The 27159-nt window shown below is 48.2% G+C and overlaps 1 protein-coding gene across 7 annotated transcripts in view; it reads left to right on the forward strand.

Annotated features, from left to right (window-relative positions):
- C1H10orf90 (chromosome 1 C10orf90 homolog) overlaps positions 1–27159 on the forward strand; it is a 302122-nt gene that overhangs the window by 206163 nt on the left and 68800 nt on the right. For 5 of the 7 annotated variants that reach the window (XM_045132275.1, XM_045132235.1, XM_045132240.1 and 2 more), the window contains 2 exons: positions 12076–12167; positions 23764–24862. In XM_045132275.1, the coding sequence (XP_044988210.1) occupies positions 23791–24862 (1072 nt within the window). In that variant the 5' untranslated portion in view covers positions 12076–12167; positions 23764–23790. The remainder of the gene's footprint in view (positions 1–12075; positions 12168–23763; positions 24863–27159) is intronic. The other 2 variants (XM_045132248.1, XM_045132260.1) reach the window with 1 other exon arrangement.

The raw sequence follows: 27159 nt of genomic DNA on the forward strand, positions 1-27159 counted from the left end.
TCAGGTTTGCATTGCTGGTAGAAATCACCCAATAAAGAGCAGCTTGTGGGGGTAAAGAGGCTTATTTTGGCTTACAGGCTCAAGGGGGAAGCTCCATGATGGCAGGGAAAAACAATGGCATGAGTAGAGGGCGGACATCACCCCCTGGCCAACATAAGGTGGACCATAGCAACAGGAGAGTGTGCCAAACACTGGCATGGGGTAACTGGCTATAATACCATAAGCCCACTCCCAACAATATACTGCCTCCAGGAGGCATGAATTCCCAAATCTTCATCTGCTGGGGACCTAACATTCAGAACACCTAAGTTTATGGGGGACACCTGAGTCAAATCACCACAACATAGATGAAGCCTGCCTGTCCATCATCTGGGGAACACATGTACCTTGTGTTGCATATGCATACAATAGAATATTATTCAGCTATGGAAAGAAACAAAGTCCTGATGGGTGAACATTATCAATGTGATAGTAAGTGAAAGAAGTCCATCAAGGGCCACATGTTCCATAATCCCTTTATCTAGAATATCCACGAGAGGTTAATCCAGACAGCTAGAGGTTAGTGAATGGCAAAGACTTGGGTGAGGAGGTCCTGGGAAAACCAGTAATAAGTACAGGGCTTCCTTTGGGGGGTAAAATTTTCCTAGAGCCACTGAACTAATATGCTAAGCTTTATGCTATGTAAATTATACCCAATAAAACAACTATTTTAAGGTCTGGGAAGATGGCTGAGTGGGTAAAAGGCTTACTGTGCAAATACAGGGACCCAAGTTTAGATCTCCAGCTTCACAGAAAAGCCAGGCATGGAGGTATGCAGCTCTAACCCCAGCACTGGGGAGGCAAAGACAGGAGGGTCCATGGGATTTGCTGTCTAGCTAGTCTAACTGAATTTGTGAGTTCTAGGTTTATAAGAGATCCCTCTGTCAAAATAAATAAATAAATAAATAAGGTGGAGACTGAAGGAAGAAGGATCCTCATGGGCTAGTGGAAGAATGCTGCCTAGCACGCCCTGGACTCTGAGCTCAAGTCCCAGCACCAGCCCAAAACAAAATGAGAAAGACATCTGATGCTGACCTGTGGCCTTCACATTCATATGGTCGCATGTACCCACACATATGCTCGCACACACGAATGTGCATACAGAGATGTATGTATCCTCCATGAACATGCAAAAACAAAGCAAACAATGTGTTCTATTTAAACACAGTCCACCATTTGGAGAAAGAGAACACACAGCTTAGCCCATCAGGGAGGGTATGGGTAGAGGAGGACTAGACCAACAATCAAAGGTCTTGGGGGCTGGAGAGATGGCTTAGTGGTTAAGTGCCTAAGCCAAAGGATCCTGGTTTGATTCTCCAGGACCCACATAAACCAGATGCACAAGGGGGCGCACTCATCTGTAGTTCGTTTGCAGTGGCTAGAGGCCCTGGTGTACCCATTCTCTCCTTCTTTCTCTCTCTCAAATTAATAAATAAATGAAATATATATTTTTAAAAAAGATCCAGGTATTGATCTGGAAAGCTGGCTTAGCAAAGGAGCTTTCTGCAAAACCTAAGGATACAGGTTTGATCCCCCAGGGCCCACGTAAGCCAGATGCACAAGGTGGTGCCTGGATCTGGAGTTTGTTTGCAGTGGCTGGAGGCCCTGGAGTGCCTGTTCTCCCTCCCTTTCTATTTCTCTCTCGTTCGCAAACAAATAAATAAAATATATTAAAAAAAGATCCAGGTCTTTCTTTAGGTTTGCGGAATAAGCCTGATGCTGCAGCCGTGGCTTCCTGCCGGGGTTTCTCAAGGAAGCTCTGCTCCACTCTGGGTCTCTGTTTCCCTTTTTGGCATTGTGGTCAGTGTGGGTCCACAGATATTTCAGGAAGCTTTGGATCCTTATGAGCCCTAACACTTCAGGGGACAGTTTGGATGGCTCCTGCCCCGGTGTGAAGTCTGCCGTGAGCAAGAGCAGAGAGTAGAAGATGGGGAGAGCTAAGAACTTGACTCATTCAACAGCCCCCAAGGCACGGAGCTCCAGGGAAAACCCACAGGGTGGCCACAGCATTGTTCTAATTGTCGCCCAGAAGGTAAGCTATGGGAGAGCCCTGAGGAGGCTGGGCTTTCTCAGCCCCGATCCTGGCCACTTTTCTCGAAACGCTGGCCTCTCGGGTCTGACCCAGTGACAGCGGCTCTCTCGCCAGCCCTTGGTGTGCACTATGCAGCTAGTGGCTCTGATAATGAGAGATTTACGACTTGGGGTTTGGGGTACTGCACCAGCCTTATTAGTCCAGCTCCTGCAGGAGCCTGTGATCACGTCCGTGGGCCCCAGCTCAGGGCACCGGGCTCGCTGGTGTGACCAAGTCAGCCAAAGAGAAAAGAGGCCACGCTGTCCCTCAGAGAAGTGTCATGTTGCTCCACCCTGACATCCTATGAACATACTGTTCATGTCGTGCTTCCGTAATGAGCTCCGAGCCGCAGGTTCTTGGGCCCTCTGCAGAGTGTGCGCTTTGCGGCCACACCTTGGCCACTGGGGCCTCTTTTGAAGAGGTTTCAAAGATGTGCCACATTCCTTCCCTGCATGCTGTGGTCCTCGAGCCCTGAGCCAAAATCTAACCATTGTCATTCATCCTGAAGAGGGTCATCTTGCTGGTAAGGCTGGTGACTGGGAATCTGTCGCAGACTGGCTCTCACGCTGGTGGGAGCTGGTGCTGGTGAGGGCGGGGGGTGTCCTCTTTTTGACCACCATTGTCCTCAGGAGGGGCCCAGTATTCTGCAGCACTTGCATGGATAAAGGTCACCTCTGAAATCAAGCGGCTGCGTGACTTTCAAAATAGTATGATAATGAATGCTATTCATCAAGCTCGACGAAGAAAGACTAGAGCCACAAGCATGATGCAACGAGGCCATTTTCCACATAATGAAGGCGGAGTGTGCTCGAATGGAGGGCGCACCCAGCACAGGCCTTTGCTCAAATGTCTCCAACACCATCTCGCTCCACTGCGGTAGACGGGACACACTATGACGGAGCGGGCCATCCCATTGTACCCCGTGAAGGGCTGGGTACTCTTGTAGCATGCATGAGGACACGGAGCCCAGGGGTACAGTTGAGTGGCTTAGCAGCTGGCAGGCTTGCCAGGGTCCAGAGCCCAGTGTCCTGGCTGTCTGGACTCTGCCCCTGGCAGATCACGCTGGGAACTCACTGACCCAAAGAAATCGAGGGGAAAGTCTCCTCTTGCGGGGCTTGGGGGACGGCTCCGTTGGCAAAGTGTTTACCTCCGTTGGTAACATGAATTGAATGTGAAAGTCCCCCCTCCAAGGCCTGCCTCATGGGTTGTGATAAAGCCTTGTACTCAATCTCCAGCTGGCAGAACCTGGGGGACAGTCTTGCTGGAGGAGTGAGTCATGGGGACGAGCTGGAGGATCTGATGGTGACACGACTCAGGGTGAGCCAGTGACATGCACAGCCGCGCATGCAAAGGCACTTCCCATTTCTGTAAGGCCCACACTATGGATGCTTTGTCCTGGGGCATCAGCCCCTCCCCACGCCCGCCTATGGAATGGTACATTTCCTTGAAAGGTCATGAGCAGCTGTCAAGTCTCGCCTTGGCCTTGGCCATTGGAACTCAGGCCAGACTGCGGATTCATGAGTACCAGGGCCTTTGTTCAGTGGTTAGTGCAGCTTGTCGCGAAGTCCTCTGACCAGGTTCACCTGTGTGTCGCTGTGCTCACAGCCCCAGTGGCTACTCTTTCCTGCAGTTTTCCTTTCTGTAGTCTGCTTCCTGTAGTCAAAAACATCGTCTGCAACTGTTAAATGGCCAATCTAGAACTCACTTGTTTTAAGTTTTTGTGAAATATTATAACTGTTCTGTTTATTATTGGTTATTGCTCACAGTTTCTTAGGCTGTATGATTTGTCAGCTGCTCTTGATTATAGGTATGTACCTATAGGGGAAAGCACAATAGAGGTAGTTGTAGGAATCCACCCAGAGTCTTGGAATGTGTCCCTCGCTAGCTAAGAGGGGAAAACTATACAAGCGACCTCATATCTAGTCACATACAAACACTAAGAAAATAGCCGCTGTTTATGAGATTGTAGGAAAGCAACCACGGTAGCTGGTATGGTTGGTAAGTCCCGTCATATTGCTTTAGTTAGGCTGGGTCACGAAGATCAGCAGTAAGTAGGCTAAATGGTTTAGAAATGGGATGTCATCCAGGTAGTTATTACTAAGGGACTCTTTTTGCATGTATAGTATGTATGGGGTAGTGTGTATACATGTGGTGGTGGTATGTGTAGGAATGTATGGCGTATTGTGGCATGGTGCAGTATGTGTGTAGTGTAGTGTGGCATGTGTGTGTACATGTATGTGCAGATGCATATGTGGAGGCCAGAGGAGAATGCCTAGTGTCTTCCTCTATTGCTCATCCATCTGTTTTCCTCTCTCAACCTGGAACTCCTGTTTTTTGTGAGCCCAGTAATTCTCTGGTCTCTGCTCACCACAGAATGAGGGCTGCAAGTGTGTATGCACATGTTTACGTGGGTGCTGGGGAATTGAGTTCAAGGTGAATCAGTCCCCCTTAGGCCTCCATGTTCGCATGGCAAGCGCTCATACCTAATCAGCCATCTCCCCAGCCCCTAATGCCAAAACACTTTTACAGCAACTAAAATGCTCCTTAACAGGGGACCAACATCATCAAAGCAAGTGAGACACAAAAAGGTTGGGAGGAGCTGGAAAGAAAGCAATTCTGGCTCTAGGCAGTGTATGAAAGTGTTCTTCTTTTTTTCTCATATCTATTTTCTGCTTTTAAAAAGCTTTTGAACAATTCTCATGGAACTCATATTTGTCAAAGCAGCCTCAGTAATGAACCCCAAAATAGTCGTGACAAGAAGTGGCTCTGAGGTGGCACAATACACCACCTGGTTGCCAGGCAAACATTCCGGTGGCTTTGACAGCTGGGTCAGAGCAGAATTCTGGGAACCAGACTCATTCTGAGAGTAGATACGGATGCAAACTGTGACCATGTTTCCTTTTGTTCAGAGATGCATGTCCTTGTCATTAAATGATCTTTGAAACTGAGCCAAAGGATTTGGAAACATCAGTGGAATGTGATCCTATGTGGGTAAGGTATGGTCTGGATTTTTCCACAGGTGTGAAATACGCATGTTGTGTCTGTCTAGTACATAGTGAGTGTTCAGATGGCGGGTGCTCACTGTTCTGGGTGCCAGCTTCCAGAAAAGGAGATGAGACTTTCTCCGCAGGACTCGGCCAGTGTGGGCGCACAGACTGGTGGCAGGTGATGGCAGCACATGTCATCTTTCCTGTCGGTGGCACCGCTGGAAGGTCACTTGTGTCCCCCCAAAAGATGCTCAAGCTGTAGCCCCCAAGAAGGTGACCTTATTGGAACTGGGGGCTTTGTAGACGTGGACAAGTTTAAAGGAGCTCATACTGGGTTAGGATGGGCCCCAGATCCAAGGCCCGATGTCTCTACGAGGAGGTAAGAATGTGGAGGCCATGGGCCGTGGGGAAAATGGCAAAGTGAAGATGAATGGGCAGATGTGAATGAATGCCAGCGACCTCCAGCATCGAGGAGGGTCAGAGAAGGGTCCCCCGACGCCCCGAAGCCTTCAGGGGAAGTGTGTCCCTGCCCTGTTGACACTTTAGTTTCAGACTTCCAGCCTCCAGGGCTGCAAGAGAATAACTGCTGTTGATGTAAGCCCGCCAAGTGATCGCTAATTTGCCAGGGCAGCCAAAGAGCATGGCTGCACGGTGTGACCGAGCTGAGGACCTAGGCAAGAGTGAGTCCAAGGCTTCTTGGAAGGGCGCCTTTACACTACGTCAGGGGAGAAGGGCCAGGAGTTAGTTCATTGCACAGGTCTGCCGAATCTCCTGGAATCAGCCTGTGGGAGTTCGAGGCAGTGAAGTTCAAGCTGACCACGTCCCAGATGTGAAGCAGTATTCCCTTGAGCCTCCAGAAGCTTCTCTGTGTGCACTCCAATATTACGGTCCCCAGGCCCTGTCCTAGGACCACAAGGTCACAGCATGCTATGACAAGGGGATGTGGCTGGTGGGGGTCACCAGCCTGATTGTGACCTTGCCAAAGGCAAGAAGCACAGGGAGTGAAAACAGACATGATAGGGCAGAGCCTTCCCACAAGAAAACACCAGCCTCTACTTTGGGGTGGTCACCGGAGGTGAGGGGAGGGAGAGGAATAGAAAGGATGCTTGTTTCTTCAGTGGATTGGGGACGGGAGTAGGCAAGAAGAGCAGGGCCTGGAGAGGACATAGCTGATCTCCTTTTAGGAAAGGCTGAGTGGGAAATGACTTAGAGGCAGCTCGTCATTGTGAGGGCCTGGGACCTTCTATGGCTAAACTAGTCCACACAGGTTTGTTGAGACAAGAGCACATTTTCCCAGAAGTCAGAGCTGGAAAGCGTCTCTGGAGATTCAGTTGATCACTAGCATGGAATCTCCAGAGGGGACGAATTGAAGTAAGTTTGAAGAGTGACTTTGAGAAGGACCTGTGTGTGAGAGGCAGAGGTGCTCACGTGTGTAGAGGCCAGAGGATGGCCTCAAGTGTCAACCTCAGGAATACTGCCCATTTTATTTTCTTCTCAGACAAGGTCTCTCATTATTTTGGAACTCACTTGACAAGACTGGCTGGCCAGTGAGAACCAGAGATCCTACCCCGATGCTGGGATTATAAGCACATACCATCCCATTGTGATATTGTTACCTGGGCTATGAGGATTGAATCAGGTCCTTGTGCTTATAAGGCAAGCACTTTACCTACTGAGCTATCTTCCCATCCCCAAAAACATCTATTCTGAACTAGTGAAAAGGAGTATCATTAAGAGTACAGTGGGAAGTCAGTAAGCCTTGACTCCGGTCGGATGAGAAATGAGGGAGGTTTGTAAACGCCATGGGGTGGGTGTCTACCTACATGCCCCTCCTCTCCAGCCCGAGTGCTCCTGTGCGCATGCAGCGTTGATGGATGGGCTCATTACACTGTACACGGCGGTGCTTGTCAGCTGGTTGTAGAGACAACTCCAGCTGTGTCGGACCCCTGCGGGGATCGTTCAGTCACTCTTCAGCAGCGTCCTGTTCACCGATTGGGCTCCTGGCTCCTCTCTTTACGCTTCACCTTGCTTTCCGTTTGGCCATGGTGCCTTCCTCCCAACCCCCTTTCCTTCTTGTCCAAACAACCCCCATTTCTGGTGTCTTAAACGGTATCTGGGCCCCTTGTGGCTTTGAACAGCAAAGCTGTAACTTTGTCTTGGAGTCCCTTGGGAGGGACGAGCAAGCAACCTTCCCCCCTCTGCTTAGCCTGGGGCCTCGCTCACCCTCAGTTGATTGACTGGTGTGATGGTTTGATTCAGGTGTCCCCATAAACTTATGTGTTCTGAATGTTAGGTTCCCGGCTGGTGGCAATTTGGTAATTGATACCTCCTGGAAACAGTGTATTGTTGGGGGCGGCCTTGTGGGTGTTATAGCCAGATTCCCCTCCCCAGTGTTTGTACACTCTCCCGCTGCTGTTGTCCACCTCTTGTTGGCCAGGAGGTGATGGTCACCCTCTTCTCATGCCATCATTTTCCCCTGCCATCATATAGGTTCCCCTCAAGTTTATAAGCCAAAATAAACCCTTTCCTCCCACACCTGCCCTTGGGAGTTTTGTGCCTGTGATGAGAAGTCTACTGCAACAGCTGGTAATGGCCTGGGCTTCAGAGGGATCTCAAATGTGCAGTGGTGTGCATGCATGGGCTCAGATCAGCTGAGACACAAGTACAAAACTTCCAATCACCAAAGGAGAGGCAAGCTCTGGGCACACTCAGAGAGCAGAGGACTAGAGCCCTGGACGCCACTCACGAACCACTCGGAGCCAGCAGTGATCACGGCAGATCCCTGGGCTGGATGTTAATTCACTGAGTATTGAAGTCTCAGGCTGACTTCCCTGATAGTTCCGTTCCAGTCATAGCTTTGGTTGATCCTCATGCCCACAGGTGAAATATGGCCTCCTGAGAGCCATGGGTGAGTTTGTGTGTGCGTGTGTGTGTGCGCGCATACGTGTGTGTGTGAGTGTGTCGTTCCTGAGGAACACCAAACACAGCCACCTGCGCTTTTTTTTTGACAAAGCTTCTCCCTGGCCTGGTGCTTGTCAAGTAGGCTAGGATGGCTGTCTAGTAGCCCCCAGGGACCCACCAGTTTCCTCCTCCCCAGGGCTGGGCTTTCAAGCATGCACCTCCATGCCCGTGTCTCTTCCATGGGTTCTGGGCGTGCGTTTCTGGCTGGCATGCTTATAAAGCAAGACCTGTAGCAACTGAGCTACCTGCGCAGCTCCACGGGTGGTTTTAGAATCAAAGTAGGCTGGCTTCAGACCACCTGTATGGGGTGTGTTCATCTGAGACCAGCAGGTGCTTTGGGCGTCGTCTACCCTCATGTTCTGGAAGACTGGCTACAGCTCACTTGGCTGAGCCCTCCCCCCACTGCAGGGTCCTCATATGGTGGGTCTGGGGGAACCAGGCGATTGCACCCCAAGCATGTGCGTTTCTCATAAATTCCTCCATAGTGTTGGTTCTGCTGCTGGGTAGGATATAGTTTGGGAATCCCTGCTGTGTAACAGAGCTAGGGAGGAGGAAGAGGAGGCGCTGGACGTTGTTTTAAAGAACCAGCACCTGCAGCCAGGGTTGAGGGCATTTTCTCTTTGAGAAATGATCCACAAGGCAAGTAGGAGGGGTGTTCCCCAGCAGAGAAGAACCGAGCAGGGCTCAGCGGCATTGGCTCCCTATTCTGAGATCATAGGTGGAAAATGGAGTCAGTGAGGCGAGCAACACATTGCGAAGCTACGGAGCTGTGGCATGAGTCTGGGCTGTCAGCCTAGAGACAGGAAGCCTTGGTGAGCATACATCCTGTAACTGATCAGGGTCCGGGCCCCAGCCAGGTTCTTTGAGCCAGGCCATTTCCCGATGCTCACAGTACTGTTTTTATAATACATTGGTTTAATATCCTGGACATGTGGTCCATAGGCTTTTGAGATTTCATTATGAAAGTGTTGACTTGTTAGTACCTTCTATATTGCTACATAGATAGCATTCACTATTTGAAGGTTGTATATTCTGTACAGTGTATCATCCAACTCTCCCCATTTAGTCAGCTGAGAGAAATAATGATGCCCTCAAACATGCCCATATCCTAGTTCCTAGATCATGCGAGTAATGTAACTTCACATGGAAAGAAGGCAGGTGGAGTTGTGCCAATGATTTTAAGATGAAGAGATAACCCTGGCAGTTAGAGGAGACTGGAGGAAAGAATTAAGAAAGAGAAGGGACATCAGAAGTAGAGATTGGGGAATGGAGAGATGGCTCAGTGGTTAAGACACTTGCCTACAATGTCTAAGGACCCAGGCCCAATTCTCTAGAACCACATAAAGCCAGTTGTACAAGGTGGCTTGTGTGTCCGTAGTTCATTTTGCAGTGACTGGAGGCCCAGGTGTGCCCATTCTCTAGCTGCCTTTCTCTCTCTCTCTCTCTCTCTTTGGTTTTTCAAGGTAGGGTTTCACTCTAGTCCTGGCTGACCTAGAATTCACTATATAGTCTCATGGTGGCCTTGAACTCACGGTGATCCTCCTACCTCTGCCTTACAAGTGCTAGGATTAAAGGTGTGTGCCACCATGCCCAACTTCTGTCTCTCTCTTTCTCTCTTGCACATAAAAGAAAGAAAGGAAAAGAAAAGGAAAGAAAGAAAGAGAAAGAGAGAGATAGAGGTTGAAACAAGATAGGCCTGACCTTAGGAATACAAGGATTCTCCCCTGGTGCCTTCAGAAAGCAATACAGGCCTGCTGACCCTATGATTCTAGCCCAGTGAGGTTTGCGATGGACTTCTAGTGGCCAGATGTATAGATAATGCATTTGTGTTGTGACCATTTGTTACTGAAAGCACAGGAAACTGATAGTTGGCCCCAGCATATCTGATCATGGCAGCCCTTCCTCCTCCCTGCTGGAGATGCGGCTCTTCCCAACAGCTAGTGTTTATGGCATGACGCTGCATTCTGTTCTGGGTTTGCAGTAAAGTCTACTTATAGCTGTGTCATCGACTGACTCTTCAGTCATCGTAGGAAGTAGCCACCTTCATTGTCCCATTTCCCAGGGCGGAACTGGGGAAGACCAAAGCCACACAGACATCCAGAGCCAGGATTCAGGCTCTGAGGCCCGATTCCAGTGGCTTTCTGGCCACTGGTGTGACAGCCTTGTCAAAGGGTGACTTTATCTAGTATTTTAACAATCACACCCAGGCACTGCCATTTTCCCTGCGCCCTATCCCTGCCCAGCTGCTGTGCACGCAGTCTGCCAGCGCAGTGAGGGCAATGACTTCATTTTTGCAGAGAAGGGACTATTGTCTACATTTAAGGATGAAGACAGGGCCCACAGCTCAGGCTCTGTGGTCAGCTAAGGCCCAGCTAGAAAACCTGTGGACCCAGCGTGTCCCCCAACTGTGTTGATTCTCCAGGTCCCACTCACACACAGTCCCTCACAACCAGAGGGAGCTGACTTCAGACCTCTTCAGCCTCACTGTGAGTCCATCACGGTCTCCCTGCCAGGAGCCCATGAGACCTTTTAGGTCTGATACCCGTGCATCACTCAAAGCAATCTGTACATGTCGCCTTGAATGAGCGTCTCTGTCACTCAGTAACAGTGGTAGATGGAGCCACAGGCTCGCATCTGATGGAGGCTCGATGTCACCCAAGGGCAAGATGTGACAGATCAAGCTTTTGTACCTGCTAGTGGTGACCTCGAAATTCCCTCAAGCCATAAATTTGTCAGACTTGACAATGCTCAAGCATATCATTTTCTCCACGAAACACTTAAACATCTACCTAAGTAACAATAAGCACGTTTGTGTGGGGTCAGAGATGGAATCCTACACGCTGTGACTCTGATTTACAACTGTGAGTCAAGTCTCTGATGTAGGCCTCTCAATGTGGAGGGACACCTTTTGACATTTCTTTTTTAGTACCAGCACCAGCAACTGGGGAGCCATCACTTTTAACATTTTGTAAAGTTACTTTCCCTAGACCATGGGCACTGGGGAGACAAAGCCGTACCTCTGGCCTGAGGACACCCGGGCCTCTGGAGACTCCTCCCTCCCTGGGCTTCACGGGTTTGACTCACATTCATGCGGAGCAGCCTGGCCATGGGGTTGCTGGCACTGTGGACCCGCAGCTCAGCTGAGCTCAGCCTACTTTGGGCCTAGGCAGACTTCAAAGTATCCCAAAGAGACCTTCTCATCAGCAGTGCTTCTACTTAGGGCTCCAGGAGGCCTACGGGATGGGCACACGGAGAAGGAAATTTAGAGAACTTCTGTTACACACACTTGGACTTGACTGTATTCTTAGCTATCCTTGTGGCAAACACTCATGGAGAGGCACCCACAGAGGCACCCACACACACACACACACACACACACACACACACACACACACAGTGTCTCCCAGTTTTACCTCAGCACTCTCCTCAGATACCCTGAAGCAATTTGAGCTTCGGGGTCTGGATCACTGATCAGCCCACCACGTTATGCTGCATGAAGATACTGGCTGGAAGTTGGACTTGTTTTTCTGCCTTAATGCTACTGGTGCTGGGAAATGTAGAGACATGACTGGCTCTTTCCCCGGGTGAAATCGCAGGACCCTGGAGACACAACAGGACTGCATCTCTCTAACCAGTTATTACATGGAAGGGACAGAAAGAACTGTGCTGAGGAAAGGATCTTGCAGACTAAGAAGCTCTATAACAATGAGCTCAGAAGTCCAGAGTGGGAGAATATGACTGCTGAAAGCCCCGCCTGGAACAAATAAAAAAACATACAAAATGTAACAAACAAACAAAAAACAATAACAATAATGAGCTCTGATAATGTAAGTGGAAATGGATGGAATTGTAAGGGGAGTACACAGGATTTAATGTGGCTCAGAATATACTGGATCCAGTCTTGGCTAGTATATTTTGTGACTAGGTAACATTACATCTTATAGAAAAGTTAAAGTTATATATATTCTGTTTTATCCTTTGGTGAACTAAAAAAAGCAATATTATCTCCTTTTGTAGGATTTCTGGATAACCATTATAGTGCAAACAATCAGATTGCCCTTAAAAATCTCCAGTCTGATGTTACAGAGACGAAATCGGACATCACCAAGGTAACGTGGGTAACTTCTAGGGTGGTCAGCAGCATGCGCCCATCTGTGCAATGTCATCACTGGCCGACTTGACTTGTGTTTGCATTATGTTCTGTTTAGGAAAAAAAAAACTTGAATCAGGGCTGTGCAGGGAGTTCAGTCAGTAAAGTGTTTGCCTTGCGAGTAAAAGGATCTGAGACTGATCCCAACACCATGTAAATGCCAAGCGTAAGCTTGTAACCCCAGAGCTGGGGAGCTGGATACAGACAGATCTTGGTTGCTGGAAGGTCAGCTAAACTAGCCTCTCTGACCATGAGAGACCCCAGGTCAGACAGGGGGAACGGCATCTGAAGTTGCTCTCTGTTCTTCATGTGCATGCATGCACATATGCATGCTCACCCACATACGCATGTGCCCACATGCATGTAGGCATGCACACACATGCATGGACACCTCACACCTGGAAAACAAAACACAAGAAAACAAAAACATTTAAATTAGTACATCAGAAAAATCTAACCTCAGTGACTAAGAATTGTGACATGAAGGCATGGACTGCATATATATATATATATTTGTATTCTTCCATAATTTTCAGCAACAATTTGTAAGCTTGCAGTACCATAGGAAAGTATGGTGGTTAGTGTCAATTTTAAACCAAAATTAATGAGAAGGAGAAGAAGCCGACAGAGAGGATATTATGACATTTAGCATTTTGAAGGTCAGGAAGAGGTACTTTGAAATCTAACAAGCTAGCATAGGTTGTTTTAACTGAAAAAAAAAGTGTCAGTGGTATGAAACAGGGAAGAAAATTAGAGGTCATATTTATATAATAAAATGTTTCAGACTCTAGAGAACAAAGAACTCGACACCCAGTGCTTAATATTGCCAGTGTATATGCCAAGTGGCATCTAGCTGACTGATTCATCCCACCCTTCCCTTGGTCCGGTAAAGAGACCCTTCCACAGAGCCTCTTTGTGGCAAAGAACGCTAAGTCAGTGTACGGCTTGCTACAAATCGTGGAGCTCCTGTTTCTGGGCCCCAGAGCTCCCGCTCCTTCCTTATTCTTCCTTATTCCAGCCCATGGGCCACACATGGCCAAGGATAACTCTGAATATAGCCCAACACAAAATTGAAAATTTATTTAAGTCATTATGCGATTATTTTTTCTTTTGCGATTTTTGAGTAACTTGATTAGCTTTCGAATGTCAACTGCATACATGCCAACCTTGTGTCACAATGTCAAAAGGTTGAACATGTCTGCTAGGGGACTGCTACAGAGGAAGGCTGCTCAGGTTAATAAAACCTAAGAGTGGAGACTGTCTCACCTTAAAGACTTGTCCTGGTTTAAATAGACAATTGCTGCCAATTAACCAATGGATATTGTGCTACTTAGCTTTGGCCCTTCTAAGACAAAGGAAAATTCTAAGAGTTATTCTCCCATCATGGATGCAAAAAGCACATATCTGTTCATTTTTCCCAAAAAATGCTTGTGTCAGGTATTAATATTTAGTAAAGCTCTACAGGTTATTCAGGGACCTCAGGTCTGCATTCCAGAAGATGGAGAGAGATTGTTCGTCTGGGTCCTGATAGCGGTCTCTTCGATGCACAGCCCTTCCTGGAGAGACTCACCGCACTCCCTGTACCACGATGTTGTGTTCCTGAAGGTGCTTGACCTGCTCTCTGGGAGAAGAACATGGACCCAGGGTGGAGGGAGGAGGATGGGCAAAGTGAAGACTGGAGGCTCAGGAGGAAATAGGATGAGTCAAGGAGGGGATAGGGACACTGCTGACTCTACATTTTATTTCTTTGGAAGCTGAGGGGGGGGATGTGTACACCAGGGCTTCTTGCCACTACAAACAAGCTCCAGAAGCAAGCACCACCTAGTGTACCTGGCTACATGTGCATACACGGGAATCAAGCCCAGGCCTTCAGGCTTTGAAAGCAAGTGCCTTTAACTGCTGAGCCTCCTCTCTAGCCCCAGACTCTACTTTTTAAAAGAAAGATTCCAGGGCTGGGGATCTAGCATAATCATAGAGAGCTTGCCTCGAATACACAGTGCCCCAAGTTCCCTCCTCAGCATTGCAAAAAAGAAAAATGCAAGAGATTCCAGCTGACCATTGTTCCCTCCTGCTTCTCATGCTGAGCTGGCTGGTCTCCTCACCTGTCCACTGATGTCGACATCGGTCAGCATTTGGTCATTAATGGCGAACCAGATCCTTGGGGCCATGAGCCTGGATTCCTAGACCACGCATATGTTCACACACGCACACTCGCATGTGGCCGTTCTCTGTGACTGAGTCGCACCTTGACATCCTGCTCTGGGACTACCTGGACCATCCAATCTGCTCTGTCGTACGTCTTTCAAGTTTCCCTCCTAACTCAGAGCTGTTAAAGCCTGTTCGCTGTGTGTTCTGAGGCCCTGGGAGATGATAACTCACACTGGCAGAGGCCCCACCTGTGGGAGTGCAATCCATCTCCACTCTCCGGAGCGCACGCGAGACCGATCACCTTCCCCCCAGAGCGCGCTGGCGCCGTGGCCGTGACAGGAGCGCCGTGCCCGCAAGCAGTTCTTTACGAGGGGAGACACACAGAGCAGAGGTTCCGCCTAGAAGAAGTTCAAGTTCTCTGAGCATAAAACAATGACAAGGCTGTGTCAAGACTCAGGAAACCCCAGAAATATACAGATAAAATAGTGCTACAGATATATGCCTTTCCTTATTGTTCTCATATTTCTTACAAAACTAGAGATTGTAATGCATATCAATTTTTACAGTTTGATTTTATTGCCTAGCATTCTGTCATAAGCATGTTCCCATGTCATAGAAGTGATTCATCATTTTTTTTCCTTTTTTTTGTATGGATACATTGTGGGTTGGTACCATCTCCTCACTCCTCCCTGCCCCCATTCTGCAGGAATCCCTCCTAAGGAGTTGCTAGTGTTCCCCTGGGGTTGTGGGTTATGCACTGTAGGAGCAGAGGTCAGCTAGTTATTGGGGGGAGGCAGAGCCTCCCGGTATGATGTCTCTACCTGTGGCTCTTACACTCCTTCTGCCCCCTCTTCTGCAAAATTCCCTGAACTGTGGTGGGTGAGGTTTTTTTTTATTTTTTAATTTTTTTATTAACAACTTCCATGATTATAAAAAATACCCCATGGTGATAATTTCCCTCCCCCCACTTACCCCTTTGAAACTCCACTCTCCATCATACCCCCTCCACATCTCAGTCAGTCTCTCATTTACTTTTGATGTCTTGATCTTTTCCTCCTCTTATGATGGTCTTATGCAGGTAGTGTCAGGCACTGTGAGACCATGGATATCCAGGCCATTTTGTGTCTGGAGGGAGCATATTGTATGGAGTCCTGCCCTTCCTTTGGCTCTTACATTCTTTCTGCCACCCCTTCTGTATTAGACCCTGAGTCTTGGAAGGTGTGATACAGATATTGCAGTACTGAGCACTGCAGTCATTTCTTTCCATCACCATGATACCTTCTGAGTCGTCCCAAGGTCACTGCCACCTGAAAAGAGAATATTCTCAACCAAAAGTGAGAGTAGCATTAATATAAGGGTGTAAACATTAACAGAAGTGCTTACTGGGAAATTTGATAAGCATAGTATATACATTTGGCCAGACAACACCAGATGTTACACCCCTAAGAGTTATGACTACCCCTGTTTTAAGTTTTCAGTATTAGGGATGTATTCCCTTCTCATGGAGCGGGACTCCAGTCCAATTAGAGGGCAGCTGGTTTCCCCCATAACAGACATGCCACTATTGCACCCATTCACTCATTTGGCCTGGCTGGCCAATTATAAGGCTTGCAATGTCCGCTGATGAGTATCTTCACTGGTGATTCCTCTTTCTCCCATTGAACTGCATGCAGAACTGTGAATAAAGCAAAGAGGCAACCTACAGAATGGGAAAAAATCTTTGCCAGCTATACAACTGATAGAGGATTAATATCTAGGATATACAAATAACTCAAAAAAATTAAATAATAAGAAATCAAACAAGCCAATTAAAAATGGGCTATGGAACTAAATAGAGAGTTCTCAAAAGAAGAAATACAAATGGCATATAAGCATCTAAAAAAATGTTCTACATCCCTAGTTATCAGGGAAATGCAGATTAAAACTATGTTGAGATTCCATCTCACTCCTATCAGATTGGCTACCATCATGAAAACAAATGACCATAAATGCTGGCAAGGATGTGGAAAAGAGGAACCCATCTACACTGTTGGTGGGAATGCAATCTGGTCCAGTCATTGTGGAAATCAGTGTGGAGGTTCCTAAGACAGCTAAAGATTGATCTACCATATGACCCAGCTATAGCACTCCTAGGCATATATCCTAAGGACTCATTTCCTTAGAAGTACGTGCTCTACCATGTTTATTGCCGCTCAATTCATCATGGCTGGGAAATGGAACCAGCCTAGATGTCCCTCAACTGATGAATGGATAATGAAGATATATATGGCACACTTATACAATGGAGTTCTACTTAGCAGTAAAGAAAAATGAGGTTATGAAATTTGTAGGAAAATGGATGGATCTGGAAAGGATTATACTAAGTGAGGTAACCCAGGCCCAGAAAGCCAAGTGCAGCATGTTCTCTCTCATATGTGGATCCTAGCTACAGATGACTGGGCTTCTGTGTGAGGAGGAAAAAACTCAGTAGCAGAGGCCAGTAGAAAAGAGATAGTAAGGGAAGAGAAAGGAAGGGAGGGGGGCACTTAATAGGTATTGTATATATGTAAGTAGAAGAATAGATTAATGGGGGTGAAAAGGCCCAAAATGAGGTCTGGGGAAGAGATTGAGTGAAGTAAAAGTGAAGGGATGGCTAATCAAAATCTAAGAGGATATAAATAAGAAATATGTAATCCTACTTTTTTGGACAACAGAACACTCAGGAGCTGTAGATTGTTGCTAGAAAATTTTCAGTGCCAGGGATGGGATACCTTCCAGTGAGTTGTTGGCCAGGGATGTCCCTGATGCCCCCAAAACATTATAGGCCATTGCCGAGGCCCTTGGTTTCCCACCAGGAATAGATGGTAAGACCCTATTGCTGAAGACTCCATATACTTGGGCTGCAAGGCCACTGAGAAATCTTGTTGGAATTGAGCTGATAACCTCCTCCATGTGGGTGAGTTTTAGGTCTAGTTCAGTGATGAGCCCTTAGGAGCCTCTGGATCTCTGCTTTAGTAGGTATTGAGTGTCCTCAGGGTCTTTCTCCTTCACCCTGGTGCTGCTTGTCAGGCTCACCATGGAAGCAGTGCTCTGGCTTGTCTCCCTACTTTTTCTGTAGTTTCACCTTGGCTTTGACTCAGAGGTGCAGGGTGTTTTATCTCCTCAGGCCTTGCTACCTTCTGAAAAAAAAAAACAAATTCTCCAACAGTGTGAAGAATATAGGAAGCAATTAGGCATACCATGACTTCTTACCCACTTCCAGTATTTATTTATTTATTTTATGATTATTTTATTTTGTTAATTTATTTTTGGTTTTTCGAGGTAGAGTTTCACTCTAGTCTAGGCTGTCCTGGAATTCACTCTGTATTCTCAGGGTGGCCTTGAACTCATGGCAATCCTCCTACCTCTGCCTCCTGAGTGCTAGGATTAAAGGCATGTGCACCACCACCCCCGGCTCCACTTCAATTATTTAAAAGCATGAAGTCGGGGCTAGGGAGATGGTTCAATAGATGAGGAGATTGAAAGTATGAGCACCCAAGTTTGGAGCCCCCCAAACTGAGCCAGCCAGATGCTGTGCCAAGCATCTGAAATCCCGGAGTACCATGCCCACAGAAAGATGGGTGGCAGAGACAGGAGAAGCTGCTGAATGTTCACAGTCCAGCTAGACTGGGAAACACAGAGTAAACAAAGAGACCCCGCCTCAACCAGGGTGCAAGGGTGAACCCAATGTGGCCTCAGAACTCCACACACCGTGTGTGGCATGTGCATGCTTACACACACAGAAAGAGAGAGGGAGAGAGAGAGGATTAATTCTTGATGTTTTCTTGGCTTATGAGCAGAAGAGAACTAGGGCTTTTATTTAATGGGAATTGAGTTTCAGTTTTACAAGATGGAAGAGTTATAGCCATGGGTAATGGCAATTGCTGCTCATTATATAAAAGGATTTGTTATCATGGAAATGTGCACAGAAAATGGTTAGGATGATAAATTTTGTCATACGTGTGTTTCACCACAAGAAAAACACTGGAGAAAGATTGACGTGCACCAGCTTTCACTGCTTCCAGTTATCCTGCCTGACTCCTCTGGTCTTCAGTAACTGTGCTGAGAGACAATCGCTTCACCATGGAGTGAAGAGCTCACATCCTGTCATCCGTCTCGAAGCTGTGCAGTGCGAATACACACGATCTGCAGATGTGCTTGCATTTAGAATGTGCCACCGCCAGGTTGATGATTGCCCAGACGTGATGCCTGTGGATCGTGAGCAGGTTTGCAGCAGGTGCAGAGATAACCGTGCTAGGCTGTTTCTGTGGGGCGGTGCATCCAAATAATGCAGTTGCAGGTTACAGAGCCACCCAGAAAAAGGAAAGAATTGTCTGGTGGAGAAAAATACAGATTTTGGAGGTGCAGACAAGATTCGCTGCTTCTCCTTTGAAGATGTTAATTGCTTCAGGAAGAGAGCCTTCCTCACTCCATCAGCTCAAGATGGGATCTCTCTGAGTATCTGCCACTCATCTCTCTCTCCCTTCAGTTTATGAATCTGTGCCCTTCCTAGAAATATGCCTTAAGGCGTAAATATAAAGTCTAAAACCGCCAACAGGAAGCATTAGACTATGAAAGCAGAATCATATCGGAAACATTTAAAAGAAATCAGTATTTTTCAAATAGCATCTATGAACAAGAAATTGTATTTTTTTAAAAAAGGTTAGAGGATAATGGTCAGGAAATTGATAGTTTATTTCCAAAACATGCCTCAACCCTAGCTCTTCATGTGACCTCTCACTGACCTTGAGCATGCATTATGTTAAATACCAGGCAGTTTTCTTCTTTCTTTCAAATCAAATCTTACATCAGTTAACTTTATTTTAGATGAAAGAAGTCTCTTTCAAAGGCATGTTTAGTTAACCTGATGGAAAGGCAGAGGGAATGTCACCCTGAAATAGCTCCACTTGGGAAGATCTAGAAAAGATGTGACTTTAGAATTTATCCAGTGGTAAAAGCAGCAGCTGGGTTAGGGCCACCAAATCATTCCTCTTCAGCTCTGTCTGTCTCAGACACATTGACTAGCTGTAGTCTGTGATGGGTGTTTCCCCACCCTCAGTGCATACACTGAGGCCCCAAACCCCAGTGCCTCCGAATACAACTATTTGGCAAGTGGATTTTTAAAGGAGTAATTAAGCTACAAAAAGCCCATTTTGGTGGCTACAATTCAGTATGACTGGCTTCCTGCTAAAACGAGGAGGTTAGGACACAAGCAGGTACTCGGGTGGCGACTTGAGTGCCCAGGAGTAGGTGGCAATCAGCAAGCTAGGGAGAGAAGCCTCAGAGGAGTGCCCCTGCCCACACCTGGACCTGGACCTGGAATTTCCAGCTTCCAGGACTGAGTGGCAACACATTGCTGTGGTAATCTGTCCACACCATGAGCATCGCCGCATTCCTCAGCCAGGAAGTGCGGCTTCTGAACGGGTGAGCTGCTGCCTTTGATTATCTCTGCTTCCCCAGGAGTGAACAGGACTTGGTGAATGAAACTTATCTTGCATACGTACTATAGATATTAAAGAGGAGAGAGGCCAAGTATCTCTTTGAATTTCTCTCAATCTATTCTATATTGGCGGGGTGGGGGGGAAGCTCTAGTCAACACTGAATTAACTACTGGAAATTACCCAGGTTTGGTCACATCATTGTCTATCGAGCATTACCTCAAGCCTGCTAACCCCGAGACACAAGTGCTCCCAGCAGGTGCCTGGCGTGTAGCAGGTGTCCAATAACTTCATGTTGTGAATAACAGAGTTTGCACCTGATGACAGACTAATCAGACATGCAGGGACTTCCATTTATGCAATTCGGAAGAACTCAACTGATTTCACTGAACATTGCTCTGCAACATGGCAAAAGTGCAATGAGCTATGACCACACTTTACACTGTTGGCTGTGTGTGTGTACATGTGTGTGTGCACAGGTGCATGTATGTGTGCATACATGTGGCCTCCAGAAGACAACCTCAAGTGTCATTCCTCAGGGTCCATCCACATTTATTTATTTTATATTATTTTATATTTATGTATAAATAAATTTATTTTATTAATAAACCTGTTTATCTATAAATAAAACAGAGAGAGAATGGGCATGCCAGGGCCTCTAGCCATTACAGATGAATTCCAGATGCATGTGCCACTTTGTGCATCTGGCTTTATGTGGGCCCTGGGTTGTAAGGCTTTGCAGGCAAGTGCCTTAACTGCTGAGCGATGTCTCCAGCCCCCACCCACCTTTTTTGTTGTTTATTTTTATTTATTTATTTGAAAGCAACAGACAGGGAGAGAAAGAGGCAGATAAGTAGAGAAAGAATGGGTATACCAGTGCCTCCAGCCACTGCAAACAAACTCCAGGTGCATGCGCTATCTTGTGTATCTGGCTTTGGTGGGTCCTGGGGAATTGAGCCTCAAACCAGGTCCTTAGGCTTCACAGGCAAGCACTTAACCACTAAGCCATCTCTCCAGCCCTCGCCGCCCCCCCCCCCCGCCCCATCCACCTGTTTTGAGACACAGCCTCTCACTGATTTAAAACTTGCCAAGCAGGCTACATTAGCTGAGCAAACAGCCGCAGGGACGACCCACTTGTCTCCGCCTTCCCAGCCCTGGAGTATACACCCTAGTTCCATGCCTAGACTTCCTTTAACATGCGGACTTTGGAGGTGGAGCTCAAGTCCTCCCGATGGTGAGGCCAGCGCTGGAGATTGAGGCTCTCCCAGCCCTGTAGGGCTGACTACATGGGCTAGCCACTAGTTTCTGCTGAGTCATGGGAAGAGCAATTCCCTAGAGTTACACACCTTTCCTACTGTCCTCTGCTCCACACACACCTTCCCTATGAAGAGAAGGCAGATGGCCTTTTCCCTGGGACTGAGCAACCCTCAGCAGGCACCCCCGCCTCGGGCACAGAGTCGCCCATCATCCCTAGTGATCCCCGAGCTTCAGGGATAAGTTGGGTACGTGCTGCTCCTTGTTGCTGTCCTCTCCTGGTTTGGGTGGACTCAGAATCACTGTCACTTGCTAACTGGTAATGAAATGGCAGCTGACTCCAAAGAGAGCAATACCCTCTTGTGTGGAAGCTTGTAATACAAGGGCATCTGCATGCCCCAGGCTCTGTCCATGACTCCTCTCTGTCCCTGAGCTGTGCATATTTCTAAGGTCCTATGGCTAGTGTGGGGGCTCTGGGAGCCCCTGGTATCTGGCCCCCCATAAGGCTGTTTGCGTGTGTGTGTGTTTGCGTGTGGACGCCAGCACACACTTGTCACACACACAGTAGTCACTGGTCCAAACTTGAACACCACACTATGAAATAAGACCGATGCTGCAATTTCCAAGATGGCTTTTTGTTTTTCTTGCAAAGACCAGTGTCAAAGGTGTTCCTACTGGGTATGATTACACCCACCCACCATGGGGTGCCTGGGAGCAATTATTATCAGAACTAAATTTATCTAGCTTGGGAGGGACTGCACGCCATCAAACGAGCACCTGGTGCGCTGTGGAGTTCTTGTACGTATGTAAGTCGCAGCCGTGAAAATTCTGTGGGTAGAGGGGAGTGCCAAAGACACACAGGGCACCCACTGGTGGCTCATGAGGTATGCAAAGCGCTGATGCTTGCTGCCAGTCCTACAGGTTCTGCGAGCTTGGTTTGGGGAGGAGGCCCGGGCATTTTGCAAGCTGCAGGTGACTGGCAATGTAGCCTTGGAAGTACTAGAGAGGAAGCCCTGCTCAGTGTTGGTGCAGTGGAGATCCGCCCTGCCCGCCCCCGATGTGACCTTGGACCATGATGTGACCTTGAACCAGGAGGTGGCCAAGAGGCTGCAGGAGGAGGGTGAGAGTCCTCATTCTCGCTTGTCCGACGACCAGAGATTTCGGTCGTGTCCGCAGTGAAGTAATTTTTTATGGACTCCCCATTTCCTCGCCGACCTCCTGTGGGATTTTGAAATTTGCAACTTGTCCTGCATCCTAAAAAACAAAGTGGCCGCAGACGGCAGGGCTTCTCTGACCCGACGGGACAGACATGAGGCCTGGACAGCCTGTGGCCGCATGGATGTCCAGTCCACTGCCCATCTGGGAGAGGAGCCTGAATTCATCAACAAACGAATATGAATCCTGCCATGAAGAAAACAAAAATTCCACCTTGCCCACTTGTCACATCTGTCAACGTTAGAGCTCCCAGCCTCCAGAAGCGTTCTGTAGAGATGGCCTGGGGGCCAGCCGCCCTGTGGCTCCGCCATGATATCCTCAGTTACCTGCATCAGAATCACTGGGATGAGGCTGCGAGGGGCCCCATCCTGGCACGATTCTGGCGTCCCAGGTGATTCTCTGCACTCTGGGCTTCGACACCTGCTGCCTTCAGTGCTGGGCACCTTGGTTACGCCTTTGGGTTCTCACAGCCAATTCTCTGTTCGCCCCAGAAGTCAGGTAGCTACTGGCATCTCGGAGCCCACACTCCTCCATATGAGGGTCCATCTTAAATGCCTAAAAGTGGGGCCCTAGGTCCTGTGTATCCTATGAGCTGGGCTGTGGTCTGTCTTCTATAGCACATCATATGGAGACGACAAAAACACAGTGAGGACAGTGAAATTCTACCTGGTCTCAACCTGGTTAAGAAGCTTTATTCAGTATCACATCATTCTGGACCCAGCAGAGGCTTGCTGTTAGGACTTATGATCTGCTGGTTAGGAAGCATGAGATGCCTAGAGCATTCTAAACTAGTGGACAAAATCTCAGGTGTATGCAGCTGAGCGCTGAGATAGAATAATACAATAATACAATCTTTGTGGTGCCCCCACCTTGTCCTGATAAATGAAACCAACTGATTGTCACAGTGTAGGTCGGGGTGACTGTCTAAGCTTGAACTCGGTTATGTGAATTCCATTGTCTTGCTCTCTGAGTGACTGAAGGAGCCTAAATCAGCAAAGGTGGAAGGCAGAGCAGAGGGAGGGAGGGGCTCGTCTCACCGCACTCGCTCTCACCGCCACTCCGCTGCTGACTCATGGCCCACTTACTCCTTTCCCCGCCACCCCAAGTACCAACCACCTCCTCAATTCTGTCTTCCCTTTTCACTGACGCTGCAAGTTTGTATTTGGGGGCCCGGGGGCCTGGTAGGTAGAGGTGACCATCAAAAGTTGAGGATCCCCATTGACAGAGTACCTGGTTAAATTAGCTAAGACTTCAGAAGAGAAAAGCAATCCCTTCCCCCACTTGGGCTAACGTTCGCAGAACACGACTCCCTCACAAACATACCTGGGTTTCCCAGCACTCAGAGTGCTCCACTTGAGAAAGGCTTGGGTGAGAAATCCCCGGGCTCCAAGCCTGGCTCCCCTGCCCTGCCTTGGCCCCCGGCATCTTCACTGCCTGTCTTCTACGGGCTGACTGAGTAACTGAGGTCTTTTCTATTTGCAGGAGACTCTGGCATCACAAAACACAAACATGATCTCATCTCTGGTCATTTCACAGCTGATGGATGAGAAGAAATCGAAGGAAAACGGGGCCTTGTCACGTGCAATAGCTCAGCCTCGGTTGTGTCCCACGAAGCCAGCTTTGGCCAACCACAGCGCAGTGAGCATTCACAGGTCATTTGCTTTACCTCCCGACAGACTGGGAATTCCAAGTCCCGATGAACGAGGACTGGGAACAGTACTGCCAGCCAAAGAGGACAGCCTTGGCAGAGGCCCCAGCAGGGGGTTCGCCTCCATCACCATAACAGCCCGGCGTGTGGGCCCCCCGACCAGCGCTTTAGTGTGGGGCACTGCTGGAGACCCAGGGTGCCTCAAGTGCAGGAGCAAGGACGCGGTACTCCAGGTTCCTCCAACCCTGGCCAGTGGCTTCCACGCGCGTCATCAGTACAGTGGACCTGGTGCCTGTGCTGGGTTCCCTAGAAATGGCTCCGTGGTAAGGCTGAAGGTGCCCCAGTGCCCCACGAGGCTGCGGGCAGGGCACGAGTACTGGGTCACCCACCTGGATAACAAGGAAGACGTGGTTTCTTCAAACAGCCCACCATCAAGAAAGAGCCCATTGGTGTTCAGTTCCTGTGTCCACCTGAGGGTGTCACGCCAGTGTCCCAGCGCAATTTACTATTTGGACAAGTCTCTGTGGGTCCCTCTTGAGCAGCCTCGAATAGCCAGCCCCGAAGTGCACAGATCTGTCCTGTCGCTCAACCTCCGTTGTAGTTCCCACAGGTTAACAGCAGATGGAGTCGGCAGCATAGCCAACGGAGAGCCAATGAGCGGAGAGCTGAAGCAGGAGACCCGGGAGGGGAAACAGGACCTCCAAGGCCTGCCGCACAGCCACTGGAAGGAAAACCCAGCACTGGAGAGGGTACATTTGGAGCATGGCACATGCCCTTGGATTGGCTCTCCTCCATTGGAAAGTGTAGAGTTTGCAGATGCTGGAAGTAACCAGGTGATGGTAAGGGAAGAGCGAGAGGACCATGCAACTGGTCAAGCCAGCAGCCATGCCAGCCAACTGTCCATCCACATTCCTGGCTGGAGTTACCGGGCGGGTGAGTAGGTGCCCATTCGCAGGAGGGTGCTTGGTGGTGTAAGTGCCCCACGTTGGGGTGGGGGACAATATGCGCCTTCTACACACCCTCTTCCAGTAGGCATTTCAAGATAAGTACTTTGATCTGCTCTGCCCACATTCCACCAGAGGCAGCTTTGCCGAAGTCTGACTGGACAGAGCTTGAGGTGTTGCCGTGTCTGCACCTTCCTGACAACAGTGCCAGGGCACTCACATTGCCAAGGGAACAGCAGCCCCCTGAGCAGCTCATTTAGACCAGGCCCATGTCACGTTCAAACACAGGGTGAGGATAATAACTTGCCTTCCATGCCCAGGTGTTTTTGCCTCACTGGAGTTAAAATCTGCATACATTGGGGTTTTCACTTTTCAGTCACATACTGATGTGTATGGGCTAACACCATGAATATAACAAGTGAGGGAGGGAGGGAGAGGAGGAAGAGGAGGGAGAGGAAGGTGACTGCGGCACTTTTTCTAAGGGGGAAGTTGAGATATCCCCTTGCCAAACAGCAGCAAAAGCATCCATGGGTCCTGGGCTCTGTCTTCTGGGGTAACGTGTCTGCAATTCACTGTTGCTGTTGTTTCTGGGGCCAGGCAGAGTCCCCCCTTCCCACGTGGGCTGCCTTGAGATTCCTTGGCTTTCTGAGGAGAAAGCAAGTCTGTTTGAGAGGAGAGTAGCCAGACTTCTTTTTTTCTGTTTTTCTTTTTCTTTTTCCTCCTCTGTGTAAACTTCTGATTTTTAGTTGTACTTTCTAAAAGAGAGACTGGTTTATGAACCAATGACTTTCCACTTGGGGAAAATAACTAAAAATAATAGTAGTAAAATTGAAAATGCAGCATATGATAATAATTTTACAGTGCAATTTCTGTCCATTAAGGCTTTATTAATTAATAAAAATGACTGTAAAACATTTAAAATTATAATGTGTGTGGAAATGTTAAATGATGTAATTAATTTTAACAACTGTAGATATATTGGATGCTCAGTGAGATCTTTAAAGCAGTTTTGATACGGCTTTCACATTGATTAAACCATTGACACGCTCGAGTCCACATGCTTACTGCACAGAGGAAAATGCAGGCAGCCATGTTCCAAAGACAATCCCTGCTCTACTCTTTAAAGGGATTGCTCAGGCTGCACGCTTCATCTTCATTTCTGATGAAGATTCTAGAATCATACAGCCTGCGCTGCTGTGTGAGACCCCAGTGGGCACACCCCATGATCTTCATATTATCTCTCATGAATTACAGCAATTTTCACCAAAGGATCTTTAAAAATAACCAGAGCCAGGCCTCAAACATCCATCCCAGAGCAGAGGGGCAAAAACAGAAGAGATTCCCTCAAGTTATTTTTGGCCTAGTGTAGAAGAGATTTCTGATTATAGCTTTGTAACACGGCTGGTCCTAGAAGTGGTTTTTCTTCAGGAAAATAGTGTAGGTTAATTCCGCCTCCTGTGGATGGACATCCCTCGGAATAACCACGAATCCCAGAGACTCACATTTAGCAAGGGCTTCACATCACAGAGCCTCATCTTACTACTGCAGAAACCAGGGAAGCCTGGAACACCATTTTTAGAGTCAAGTAATCTCCTGTTTTCTAGTTCAGTGAATGTGGACAAGCATCATAAACGCTCTGAGCTCTTTTCCTCCTCTGAGTAACAAGGGTGGGACTGGACTGGTGGTGGTCTTGAATGTCTCCAGGATCGAATCTTTTTTCTGCTCTATGTGCTGGAAGGGGGATCTCTGAGGGGAAGAGGCTGCCATGAGACCTTGGGCCCTTCCACATGATTTCTCAATACCCTGAGCACAGCAAGGACAGAGAAGATGAGCAGAGAACTGTTTCCTGACCCTCACTCCAAAGACAAGCAGGTGCTCAGGTGTTCACTAGAAAACTGTGTTCCACTGAACAGGGGCTGACCTAGTGTTTGGGACACGTCCTCTGCCACATATATACATGCGCACACACACACACTCACACACACACACCCTGGCTTGCATGCTGTGGTAGTTTGAATGTGTGTCCCCCAAAGACTCAGGTACTTTATTAAGCTTGCAACTTGGATGTCCAGCCTCCTGTCTGAAGGAGGCATCACTGGGGGTGGATCCCATGGTCCAGGCCAGAGGTGTGTTTGAGGATGGGTTTAAATTTCCTCCCAAAAGTAGGCAGAGAAGTCTGAGCTCTGGCTGTTTGGTTGTTTCTCTCTGCTTGGATGTATGGAAACAGCTTTCCCCACCATTGATGAAACTTTCCCCTGGATCTGTAAGCTTGAAATAAACCTCTTC

Source organism: Jaculus jaculus, chromosome 1 (genome assembly GCF_020740685.1).
Source record: "Jaculus jaculus isolate mJacJac1 chromosome 1, mJacJac1.mat.Y.cur, whole genome shotgun sequence".
NCBI lineage: Eukaryota > Metazoa > Chordata > Mammalia > Rodentia > Dipodidae > Jaculus > Jaculus jaculus.